At 40.3% G+C, this 13,609-nt stretch overlaps 1 protein-coding gene across 1 annotated transcript in view; it reads left to right on the forward strand.

Moving 5' to 3' along the window:
• ADAMTS3 (ADAM metallopeptidase with thrombospondin type 1 motif, 3) overlaps window positions 1–12,812 on the forward strand; it is a 283,309-nt gene extending 270,497 nt beyond the window's left edge. Inside the window, exons 19-22 of the mRNA XM_010839082.1 lie at window positions 790–922; window positions 3,509–3,716; window positions 5,427–5,544; window positions 10,117–12,812. Coding sequence (XP_010837384.1) covers window positions 790–922; window positions 3,509–3,716; window positions 5,427–5,544; window positions 10,117–10,676 — 1,019 coding nt within the window. The 3' untranslated portion in view covers window positions 10,677–12,812. The remainder of the gene's footprint in view (window positions 1–789; window positions 923–3,508; window positions 3,717–5,426; window positions 5,545–10,116) is intronic.
• Window positions 12,813–13,609: the final 797 nt, after the last annotated feature.

A 13,609-nucleotide genomic window follows, 5' to 3' on the forward strand; every position in this document is an offset into this window, starting at 1 on the left:
ATATATGTTTTTTCAACGTCCAAGTTGGTGCCTGGGGAGACCCTCAATAACTCCCTGGATAAAGTCTAAACATTTGTCTGGCCCACAGGTCTTTTAAGATCAGATCCCATACTTCAGCCATTCAAAGAGCCCTGCAGTTTTCTATGTCATTTCATTTGCTTGGAATATTATTCTGCTTCATTCTCTTTGTTGTTGTTCAGTCTCTAAGTCATGTCCAACTCTTTTGGGACCCAGACACAGATACTGGAGAGGGTTGCCATTTACTACTCCAGGCGATCTTCCTGACGTAGGGATCGAACTCATGTCTTCTACAGGGGCAAGCAGGTTCTTTACCACTGAGCCACCAGTGAAGTCCATGCCCTTTACTGGTGCTGTCTGAATTTGAGGATTCTGCCCAGGGAAGTGCTGATCTTGTAAACATTCTCTGTCTCTCCTCCAGCTAAGGTAGAGAACGTCCCCTCTGTGTTCCTTTGCCGCCCTCTACAGTCAATTATTGACATAGCTTTGTAGAAGCCTATGTCACTAGGTATGACATAGTTTTCCTATCTGACTATCTTACTAGACTGTATTTCAGGATCTAGTTCATTAACAAGCATGCAGTTGCTATTTAATACTTATTAAAGGATTTTTGTTGATTTTTATTTCATTATTTAATTTGCTTCTGGAACTAGACCACCTAGAACAGTGCCTGGCTCAATAAATACTTGACGAATGAAATGAATGAATAAATGGTCAAACAGGTGACAGAATGAATAAATGATTAAATCAAACATATATTTGCCTCCTCAGGTTTCCAGTACACTAAATACGGATGCCGTAGGAAAAGTGATAACAAAATGGTTCATCGCAGCTTCTGTGAGGTCAACAAAAAGCCAAAACCTATTAGAAGAATGTGCAATATTCAGGAGTGCACACATCCACTGTAAGCATTTATTTGACCTATCCTTATATATCAAGGAAAAAAATGAAAGGGATTTAAATGTCATTAGCTCTTTTTAGTTTTAATTTTTAGTCAAAGCTAATACGTGTACCTGCTTACAGTGATCAGATCATTTCATAGGAATTATACAAACCTTTAGTCCCGTGTTTTTAAACCATATTTCTGCTTCTCGCTTTTACTTCTGCCTCTCTTCTTTATTGAAGTATAGTTGATTTACAATATTGTGTTAATTTCAGGTGTGCAAGAAATGATTCCTTTTTTTTCAGATTACCTGACTTTATAGGCTATTACAAGATGTTGAATATAGTTCCCTGTCAGTCAGTTCAGTCAGTTCAGTCTCTCAGTCGTGTCCTACTCTTTGCGACCCCATGAATCACAGCACGCCAGGCCTCCCTGTCCATCACCAACTCCCAGAGTTCACTCAGACTCACGTTCATTGAGTCAGTGATGGCATCCAGCCATCTCAGCCTCTGTCGTCCCCTTCTCCACCTGCCCCCAATCCCTCCCAGCATCAGAGTCTTTTCCAATGAGTCAACTCTTCGCATGAGGTGGCCAAAGTACTGGAGTTTCAGCTTTAACATCATTCCTTCCAAAGAAATCCCAGGGCTGATCTCCTTCAGAATGGACTGGTTGGATCTCCTTGCAGTTCCCTGTACTACACAGTAAATCCTTTTTGCTTCTCTATTTTAGGTATAGTAGTTTGTATCTCTTAATCCCGTACTCTTAATTTATTCCTCCTCACCTCCCTTTCCCCTTTGGTAACCATAAGTTTGTTTTCTATGTCTGTGAACCTGTTTCTGTTTTGTATATAGATTTGTTTGTATGTGTGTGCTGTGCTTAGTCACTCAGTCATGTCTGATTCTTTGTGACCCGATGGACTGTAACCTGCCAGGCTCCTCTGTCCATGAGGATTCTCCAGGCAAGAATACTGGAGTGGGTTGTCATGCCCTCCTCCAGGGGATTTTCCCAACCCAGGGATCGAACCCAGGTTTCCCACATTGCGGGTGGATTCCTTACTATCTGAGCCACCAGGAACTTGACTTTATCCTTCTTGGGTCTGCTGAGTTAATTACCATATGTCCAGGTTTCCCTGGTGGCCAAAAGTACCTGTGACTATGAAGTATATACCTCTCATGTAATACCTATCTTCAAATGAGAGTCACTATTGAAGTCTTCAAAACTGAGTAAACTTTCTCAGTTGCCACCATTCATTCTTACTGTCAGTTGACAAACAAGGGCAATCTTAAACTCTGAAGAGCAAAAACGGCCAAGGTTTTAACTTGCTTATATTTTGGTGCTGCATATATGGGCTTCCCAGGCGGCTCAGTGGTAAAGAATCTGCCTGCCAATGCAGGAGTCACGATACCTAGGTTGGAGAAAAAAACTGGCAACCCACTCCAATATTCCTGCTTGGGAAATCTCATGGGCAAAGGAACCTGGTGGACTACAGTCCATGAGGTGATGAAACAGTCAGACCTGACTTAGTGACTAAACGGCAACAACAACAAGCTCCGTATATACAGAAATTTTTAAAAATGCAGAGAGAAAGTAACTTTGGAAAGGACAAATAGTATGCTTCCATTACATTCTGACAGACTGATTAACTGGAGGTAATCAATGGTGACAACCCTTTGGGATATATGTAATGAAGAACTGTCTGTAATAGTGTATCCGTAGCTAATTTGGAGAGTGCTGGGACACTGACATTGAATTTGGATGTGTAATTTGGGAATGTCCCCGAGGAAATCTTTTTTAAAATATCTGCTTGGAAATGTTTCTATCAGGTATATTCATGGAAGCGGTTTCTGCTCAGGCACACAACTTTTATCAGGTCAAAAAGGGCCTATATGAAGAACAGAATTTTTCAAACATAATGGATATGTCAGGTAGCCTTCACAGCAACAACCATAGAGATGGAACAGTAATCTCAGAATATTAAAACATGAGTAAAGTCATGAAGTAATGAAAAAGCAGCAGCAGTCAAATCAGTTTGTCATGGCAGGGACCAGATGGATCCTTTTTATATTTCCTATGAGATATTTAACACCCTGAGGCAAAATAAGTTCATTGGTATCATATTTTTAGATTCCACATATAAGTGATATCACATGATATTTGTCTTTTTCTGACTTACTTCACTTCCTATGATAATCTCCAGGTCCATCCATGATAGTGTATACGGTATTATTTCCTTCTTTTTTTGATGAGTAATAGCAATCAGTATACCACATCCTGTTTACCAGTGGGGGCTAGTTTTGAAACATGCCTGAATCTGAGGGGAAAACCTTAAGATGAGTTTCCAAAGCCCTCTGTAGATGATCCTTGTGGAAGAGAGAAGGTGGTTTCAAAGTCACCGGGGAGACAGGATACCAGGGCCTAAAACACAGAAGTGTCAGATCTATTTTTGTTAGAAAGTTCTGAGACTGATGCACCCATATTTCTGAAGTTGCCTCCTGGGCCGTACCTCACCCAGAGAGTAGGAAAACCTAGGCTTACGGTGCAGGAAGGGGCGCACGGTGCACCGGGGTTACCATGGGCAATGTTAACCCCTCACCCCCACCCCGGCAGCTGGGCGGCGGAAGAGTGGGAGCACTGCACCAAAACCTGCGGCACTTCCGGCTACCAGCTGCGCACGGTGCGCTGCCTCCAGCCGCTCCACGACGGCACCAACCGCTCGGTGCACAGCAAGTACTGCGCGGGCGACCGGCCCGAGAGCCGCCGGCCCTGCAACAGAGTGCCCTGCCCGGCCCAGTGGAAAACGGGGCCTTGGAACGAGGTGGGTGTGCGAACTCTGTGGGGCCGGGGGGGAGTATGTGTGTGAAAGCATGTGAAAACATATTTTAATTTCACTTCTGTATCAGGTGGGCTTTGTGTGAATGGAGAAACTGTCACATTGTTTGGAATCACTAAGCACCTGGGCATATTAAGAAAAAATTGATATTTTAAAACAGTGTTTGCATATAAGATTCATTGATGGGGGCAAACCACATTTGGATGCTTTGGGATACAAAGTTGTCTAAAAGGTGACTGATTTTCTAATAGTGTCAACCGCACTGTCCCTCCTAGATGTGTTTCAAATCCCTAACCTTGAATGCAGGGTCCTGCCCTGTTTGACACCGCATTGCTTTGTGTGTGTGTGTGTGTGTGTGTGTTTTAATTGAGGTATAATTGATACAACATTACCTTAGATTCAGGTGTACAACTTAATGATTTGGTATTTGTATACATTGCAAAATGATCACCACCAACAAACAAATAAATCCCACGATAACTCTTCTTAATCTGTCTTCCTTTATTCCACCTCTTTGTCCCAGTCTGAGGAAACTGTTCACTGTTCCAAAGACCAGCTGGTTGGAGCCTCCTGCCTTCTGGCTGGCTTGCCCTTCCCTTTCTGTCTATCTGACTATCTGCCCATCATCCATCAAGGCTCAGCTTCATGGTCCAAAATGTATCATGGGGTGCCTTTTCTGCAGTCCTTCTTCATTCCAAAAGCAGAAGCCTACCAATGGCTTGCTGATCATGGCAGTGTATCATAACTCCTGTCTTTGAGCTTGTGCTCAGCACTAGTCCAACCATTTCTCAAAAAAAAAAAGAAAAAGAAAGGTACTTTGCTTCCCCAGTGCCCAGTTGGTGCCTGTCTGAATAACGTCTGTTTGGTGCTTGGCTGAATCAGTGTCTCGGTCCGTGTATTAACCACAGATCTTTGATGTTTCTAAAGATTCCAAATAAGGAATTATGGGGCCATAGAAGAGTGCCTAGGAGGACAGGGACTCAAAAAAGCAGATAGAAAATGAAAGAGGAAGTGGAGAACAGACCCAGGATGGAAGGAACAAGCCAATGAAAGTTATCTGCACAGGACTAGAAGAACTCACCTTTCACTCTCTTCAGAGCCCGAGAAGAAGCCTTCTTCCTCTACATATCCTACGTAGATCAATAGCACGGCTGTTTCTGGGCTTAGTTTTAGAGCAGTTAGCCCCTTCCTTAAATAAATGAATATGTGGGAATAGAGTAATAATAGTTCCAGCATAGCACATAAGTCAGTTTGCCATCTGTAAGGAAGGTGAGAGAAGGGGAAGCTCAATCTGAGATCCACTCCCTGAAAATGGACTCCACCACTGGTTTTAGGAACCTGCACAAAGTGTTAACACTGTAACAATGACTTCTTCAGCATCAAATGCTTCCTAAGTGCCAGACTTATCTGCTTTACATACATTGTTTCCTTTGCTTCATTTACTCCAACAATTCTGTGAGGCTTTCAGAGAAAGAGCAATGTTCCCAGGCTGGTGAAGGATGGAGCCAGGTTATAAACAGGATTCTCTGTCTCCAAAGTCACTGTAACACTGCGCAGCAGAGAAAGAACTCCAGAGCTGTGTATGCATGTGTGCTTGTGTGTGCATGTGTGTGCCTGAGTGTGCACATGGGGAAAGGAAGGAAGGCAGTCTTGGTGGAGTAAAACGTCTACAAATCATAGCCTTTGTTTCTGTAGTGTTCAGTGACCTGCGGTGAGGGAACAGAGGTGAGGCAGGTCCTCTGCAGGGCCGGTGACCACTGCGACGGGGAGAAGCCTGAGTCTGTCCGAGCTTGTCAGCTGCCTCCCTGTAATGGTAGGTGTGACACTGATTGATTTCACTGCTCTGACCATGGTTAACTTTTTTCTTTATTTTGATTTTTTAATTAATTCATTTATTTTAATTGGAGGACAATTACTTTACTGTGATGGCTTTTGCCATACACGAACAAGAATCGGCCATAGGTATACATGTGTCCCTCCATGCTGAAACTCCTCCCTACCTCCCTCCCCTCCCCTATTGCTCTAGGTTGTCCCAGAGCATCGGCTTTGAGTACCCTGCTTCATGCATCAGACTCGCACTATGACCATGTTTTGAGCCTCAAAAAAGGAGAATTTCCTCTGGGGACAAGCTCTGGAATTTTCATTTACTTATTGAAAAATAACTTTAGGAAAACACATTTGAAATATTAGCCTAATACAGTTCTTTAAGATGGGTGTCTGAGGCAGTATCCCCTCCATTTAGTTAGCATCACCACTGCAGCCTCCATGGTTCCCAGTCGACGGTAATGCTGGGATGAGGGCCTTATCATCCCATATGAAGTTTCTGTCAATCTGTGTTTTTAGAAGAAGCTGCTTATTTTCTCTCTGATTTTCTTTATAACTTCACATTATTGTTAAAGGCATAATAATGCAGAATGTTATGCAATGTTTTACTAAAATTATTCAGTTGAGACATGCAGATGATAAATGTCATTCACAAAGCTGTTTCCAAATGCATCCATATCCATGAAAGTGAAAGTCACTCAGTCATGTCTCTTTGCGACCCCTTGGACTATACAGTCCATGGAATTTTCCAGGCCAGAATACTGGAATGAGTAGCCTTTCCCTTCTCCAGGGGATCTTCCCAACCCAGGGATTGAACCCAGGTCTCCTGCATTGCAGGTGATTCTTTACCAATTGAGCTATGAGGAAAGCCCAAATATTCAACAAATGTGCTTGCAAAATAGGCACCTTGTACCTAGGCTAAAATTTACTTGACCTATTCCTTCAGTATTGCAAAAACAGAGTCTCTTTTCTTTATTTTAAAGTGCAGATCTTCCTCAGTTTACAAGAGAGTTATATCCTGATAAACTCTTTCTGAGTTGAAAATGCATTCAGTCAAAAATGCACTTAATACAACTAACTTACAGAACAGGGCTTCCAAAGTGGCTCAGTGATAAAGAACCTGCCTGCCAATGCAAGAGATGTAGATTCCATCCCTAGGTGGGGAAGATTCCCTGAAGGAGGAAATGGCAACCCACTCCAGTTTTCTTGCCTGGAAAATTCCATAGACAGAGGAGCCTGGTGGACTAGGGTCTCAAAGAGTCAGACATGACTGAGCATGCATGCATATGTCATCACATGTGCACAACTTACTGAATACTGTACCCTAGCCTTAAACATGCTCTTAACACTTATGTTAGCCTACACTTGGGCAAAATCATCTAACCCAAAGCCTATGAACAGTTGTCTGGGTACAGTGTGATTAAAAGTTGTTTGCCCTGGTGATCACCTGACTGACTGGGAGCTGCGGCTGCTGCCCTGCATCACGAGAGGATCATTCCACTTATCACTAACCCAGAAAAGATCCAAATTCAAAATTTGAAGTACAGTTTCTACTGAATGTATATGGCTTTCACGCCATTGTGAAATCCATAAATCAAAAGTGGGACTGTCATGAGTCCGGGATGTCTGTATAATTCAATTTGCTGTTGTAATAAATAGCATATATTGGATGGTTTCAGCTTCTATAACTCTGTCTCCCTCTTCTTCCTTTTCTGTCACTCTCTCTACATCTGCCTGTGTGCTGTCTGTCTCATTTTGTGTCTCCACTTCACTCTCCTCTCATTTGCTCTGTGGGTCTCACTCCCTGTTTCTGATTTGCTGTCACCTGCTATTTGTGGGTTGCTCACGTCCTGTGTGCACCACACGTGTTTTTTTCCACTCACTTTTTCTTCTCTCCCTCTCTCACTCACTCTTTCTCTCCTAGTCTCCCTGCCTCCTCCTCATCTCTCTCTCTCCCTTTCCTCTTCTCTCTCTCCCGGTGTCTTCCTGACTCTTCTTTTTCTTGATTTCCCTCTTTTTCTCCCTGATACCCCTCATCCTTCCCTTTCTGGCACATGTGTCTAAAAGTGTCTTTCTTTCTCCTCCACTTTTTTCTGTCCTTTTCTCCCGTCTGTCTCTGCCATTACTTGTCTGTCTCTCCATCTTCCCATTTCTTCCCTATCTCTTGTCTTCCCCACCTTCTTTCTTTCCCAACTCCCGGTGTCCCTTCCCTTCTGATTCTCCGTGGCTGTCTCTCTCTCCCTTCCTATTCTCCCATTGCCTGTCTAATCTTCCAAAGTAACCTTATGAATTATTTCTCTGCATATTTCCCTTTGCTAATGTTGGGTGGCATGAATAAGTATGACCATGAGGGGGAGACAAAGGACTTACATACTTAATCATTTTTCTCTGGAAAGTATATTTGAAAGTTCAAAGCACAAGTCAAAGCCAGAATAACAAATTTACCTACTCAGAAGCTGTAAAATTTACTGTCACCATAATATTTTACTCTTATATAAGTGTTACTGTCAGAAGGGTAAACACTTTGTGAGTAAGCTTTATTGATCTTAACAACTGGTAGAGCTGCATATTTTTGCAAATATGCCCAATTGTCAGCAGGTATGTGCTTGATTCTCTTCCTTAATCCAAAAGAAAATATTATAGGCATAGAAAGACATAAGCATAGAAAAAATAATTTGGATACAATAAGGAATTGATACTTGACGTAAAACCCATTAATTTGCAGGTATTTGCAACCTAATTAGGATTACAACCTAATTCTTTCCTAGTATGAGATATTCAAATGCATCATACTATATCATAGGCGTGTAAATATCAGGCAAAGACAAGTCATCTTAGAGTTTAGGAAGTGGACATGATATTCTAACTCTAACAAAGGTGAGGAGGTTTAATCTTTATTGGTCTTGCCAACTGACCCTCCTTTTTTGATCCCCCCCTCAAACTTTAGAAAAGGGATTCAATTTCTTTGGCAAGTTATATAGCAAGTTCCTTACCTAGCAATGTAGAATTACCCAACATTACATTGTCAGTGTGATTGTATTACATAAATGACACAATTTATAATTATTTGCATTTATTATTTGGATATGAGATCAGTATTCTGTGTTGGATTATGCACATGGGCTCTGCATAGAATGTGCCCTGGAATGGCTAAAAAGAAGTACAGACTTTTTATGAACTCAACGTTTGGATTTTTTGAAATCTAATTCTTACAACTTATGATTAATAAAATTTTAAAATAATGGAAATAGTATGTACAAACACACCTACCAAGTGTTTTATAAGTGGTACTTAGTAAAGTACTGTCAATTCGATAAAATTAACCATGTATTATTCATAAGAAAGTTGGCACATGTTACCCAGATTTGTGCTTTCAAATAACAAATAACCTGAGAACATTCAATGGTAAACATGAAACCATTGCTTCACTCTGGAGAATATCCTCTGAATCAAAATTATATCTTGATTTTTCTTTTAGTAATATAGTTTTAAGATTTAATATGTTCCAACAGATCTTTAGTATTTTTTATTTTAAATTTAAACTTAATATAGAGACTGCTGCTGCTGCTAAGCCGCTTCAGTCGTATCCAACTCTGTGCGACCCCATAGACGGCAGCCCATTAGGCTCCCCCGTCCCTGGGATTCTCCAGGCAAGAACACTGGAGTGGGTTGCCATTTCCTTCTCCAATGCATGAAAGTGAAAAGTGAAAGTGAAGTCGCTCCGTCGTGCCGGACTCTTAGCGACTCCATGGACTGCAGCCTACCAGGCTCCTCTGTCCATGGGATTTTCCAGGCAAGAGTACTCTATCATAAAGACAGAAGTATCATAAAATTTTAAAAAACAGATGCCTCTCTGTATCTTAAAAGTATGATAAATCCAATATTCTATTTTCTAAAATCAGAAATACATTCCTAAGAAGAAAACAATACCCTCTATCTGAAGACTCTTGATGGAAATGTGAAAGTGCTGGTCAATCCAAGTGCTTTGCACAGAGAGAACAACTTTTTTAAGTAAATTTATTCTAATATTCATATTTTAACTCAAAGGCTCATGTGGAAAACACCCATCAATGTTAGATCTTAGTTAAATCTTTTTATATTCATAAATGATTTTCATGCTTTTCCTCCTTTTATTTATTTTTAGCTATATTTATTTTATATTTAAAATGAAATATAGTTGGCATACAGTATTATTTCATTATGTAATGAGGACCACAATAAGTCTGTCCCCATACAAAGTTATCACCATATGACTGGCCATATTCCTTATGCTCCGTGGGACATCCCTATGGCTTATTTATTTTGTAATTGGAGGTTTGTACCTCTTAATCTCCTTTACCTATTTTGCCCCTCCCTTAGCAACCACTCCTTTGTTCTCTGAATCTATGATTCTGTTTTTTTGTGTTTTTTTTAGATTCCACATATAAGTGAGTTCATACAATATATATCCTTTTCCGTCTGTCTTATTTCACTTAGCATAATGCCCTCTAGCTCCATGCATATTGTCCACCGTTTATGTTTGGACATATGTCTTATTTTGTTTTTCTTTGAATCTCTGTAGATGAGCCATGTTTGGGAGATAAGTCCATATTCTGTCAAATGGAGGTGCTGGCACGATACTGCTCCATACCAGGTTATAACAAGTTATGTTGTGAGTCCTGCAGCAAGCGCAGTAGCCCCCTGCCACCGCCGTACCTTTCAGAAGCTGCTGAAACTCATGATGATGCTATCTTTAACCCCAGTGACCTCCCCGGATCTCTAGTGATGCCTACATCTTTGGTTCCATACTATTCAGAGACTCCTGCTGAAAAGAAGAAATCTTTGAGCAGAATCTCTTCCATAGCAGGTCCAAATGAGCCTGCTGCTTTCAGGTCAAACAGTAAATCCAATGGTGCTAACCTATCCCAGAGGCAAGCACAGCCAGCAGAAAATGCAACTCTAGGACCCGCCTCCCCACTCACCAAGAGTGGCCACCTCAGTTCATCTCCACAACTGGCTGCTGCCCGCTTCCTTGCAGCCAGTGGTTCCATAGGTGCTTCTTCTCAAGCAAGAACCTCAAAGAAAGATGAAAAGCTTATTGACAAGAGACGTCCGCTAAGATCATCCACATTGGAAAGATGAGCAAGTGAAGCCATAAGGCTCAACGTCGGTGAAAAATCTGGAGGACCTGCCTCTCTCCATGGTGCATACAGCTTGTTTAAAGTGGAATTTTCCGTAAATCGTCAGCTCATTTTCTCTGTGAGTGGAAGAAAAAAAAGTGCTGGTTCACTTTCTAGTTGCTTTCGTCCTCCTTTTGTTCTGCCTCGACTCATTTACCAGAATTCATTGGAAGAAAGCACCAAAGATTATTGACCGGAGGAAAGTAAGTTGTTAGGTGTGTGGGTCATTTTCTAAAGCAGGAAAGGGACTGGAACCAATTGTGCATATCAGCTGATTTCTTTTTTAATTTTAAAAAAATTCAGTAAAAAGAAGAAAGAGATGCCAATGGTTTACACTTTAACAAAAAGTTTTGAAGCAATGAATTCTTAGACTTGTATTCCTATTTATCTATATTAGAAATATTGTATGAGCAAATTTGCAGCTGTTTGTGTAAATACTGTATATTGCAGAAATCAGTATTATTTTAAGAGATGTGTTCTCAAATGATTGTTTACTGTGTTACATTTCTGGATGTTCTAGGTGCCTGTCATTGAGTATTGCCTTATTTGACATTGTATGAGTTGATTTTCAAAGGAGAATATTACAAAGAAGTTAGAATTGCAGCTACTGACAATACAAAGGGTGGTGTTATGTAGTTTTGTTTGATCAACAATGTGACACTTAAATTAGAGAAAAAGAATAGATAAGCTGCAGATATTACCTTCCATCCTTTAAATAAAGAAGAATAAGATTAGTGTCTTAGCATACTTGTAGTCACAGGGAACAGAGACCAGTAAATGAGCCCATGCAAGACAAAACAGAAACCTTTTTAGCAGGGCTTCAATAGACACCATTGATTGTCCTCTGTTCTTGTGTTGTTTTTAATCGTCCCATTGTTGACATATACAAATGTGTATACTCAATGTACTGTAATAATAATGAAAAATGTTCTGAGATCACTTGTATGTTGGTAGCTGAGAAAAGCATCATGAAACTAGATTAACACTCAATAGAGCAGGGCTGTAGGGCTCTAGAAGCAGGTTCAAGAAAGTATTTGTCAATGGTTGCGATATTTATTTTCCGCATGGTTCATATTCACATGCTCACAACCACAATGCATCTGACTGCAATAATGTGCTAGTAATTTATGTCAGTGATCAGTTTACTTACAGTGAAGCCAGAAATTCCAGGGAGTAGATGTAAAGTATCTGTATATAGAATTCAGAACTGAAGATATTTATTAAAATTTGATTTTTTTTCTTGATAGTATTTTTATGTACTAAATATTTACTCTAATACCAATGCCATATTTTGGTAAACTAGAGAGACATAATTAGAGCTGCATGCTTTGTTCTGTACATAGAGGAGAAATTTAAGCAAAATAAAGCAGCCAAATCAAAGAACTAAATTTGAACAAAATTGATGTTATGCAAACCTTTTGCAATTTTAGAGGAGTTGATGCAAAGTTGATAACTTGTTCCCCTTCAATGAAACATAAAATTGTATGGGCTCAGACAGCTAGCTGTTTAACGAAATAGTAAATTAGAAATACCAGAAAAAAGTATGTGAAAGAAATGAGTATTTCATGAATTACACTTAAAAGGAAAAAGAAAGATAAATGTTGTCAGCATAATGATTTTGAAGTCAGTTTCTGAACCATCTAAAATGTAAATATGTTAACCTCTCAACACAGAAAATGTGCAAAAACTTTTTGCATTTTAACCATGGTAAAAATAACAGCTTCACCTATTGACTCTATACCTCTAAAGAATCGCTGCTACTTGGTGCAAGACTTTTGAAGGTCAAATGAATTAGGTGAATTCCAGATTGGAAATCTCTGAGCCTCAAGCAGAAATCTTTTTTTTTTTTTTTCCCTAAAATTTCAGAATGAAATTCTCTCTAGTTCGCTTGCGTGTGCATGCATCTAGTCCGCAGGGGATTACAAAGAAAGCTGGTCACACACATACACCTCTCATAAAGATGTATATATTCATTATACTTCTGATCTTTGAGCTTCCTTTTCTACTAAGCTAAAAATTCCTTTTTATCCAAGTGTACACTACTGATGCTGATTGTTGTATTGGGAGCACGTAGCAATAAAAATGTTAACAAAGTATAGACCTGGCTCAATTGACATTTTTATCATTAGATTCATCACTGAGTAATGGTAACCAGGTTCTTTCCTCCCACAAAGTGAAATAGTATCAAGTTCAATTGCTACTTATACTTTCTCCAAAGGGGCTCAAAGAAAGTGACAAGGGCTCTTCTTTTCATATCAGGGTGTATCATACAATTTTTTACAAAAGAAAATAAGAGGTTGTGAGGTGACTTTTTTTGTCTAAGTCCATTCCACAGAACTTGAAGAGAGAGAAAGTGGCAATAATCTATTGGGATAAGAAGGAAAAGGGGTCCTTCTAGTTTTAAAATGTGTCATCTCAGGATAGTTTTTAGAAAAGCTGCCATCAGCTCCGAACCCTGAGGACTGATGGAAATACATGACCCAGGACTCAGGAGGACCATCCAGAGGAGGGGACTTCGTCATGTAACAAGGAGATACAGTGTTGCCACAGTTTCTAGTCTAAGCTGCAAAGGCAGACGACTCAGGTTTGCACCCCACCTACCACTTCACGCCTGAATTGATCTTGGGTGATCTAACTAGATTTCAGTTTCCTCATCTGCCAAACGGGAGGCAGAATTATCAAATTTCACTGTGGAACTGCTGTTAAAAATGAGCTTAAATAAAACTGTTAGCCAAGCCCTAACATATAGTAATTCAAAATAAATATCACCTGCGTCATTGTGGTTTCTCCAATCTCCTCATCATCTTCAGTTCAGTTCAATTCAGTTGCTCAGTTGCATCTGACTTTTTGCAACCCCATGAACTGCAGCACGCCAGGCCTCCCTGTTCGTCACCA

Source organism: Bison bison, unplaced genomic scaffold (genome assembly GCF_000754665.1).
Source record: "Bison bison bison isolate TAMUID 2011002044 unplaced genomic scaffold, Bison_UMD1.0 scf7180017864110, whole genome shotgun sequence".
In the NCBI taxonomy this organism is placed as follows: Eukaryota; Metazoa; Chordata; class Mammalia; order Artiodactyla; family Bovidae; genus Bison; species Bison bison.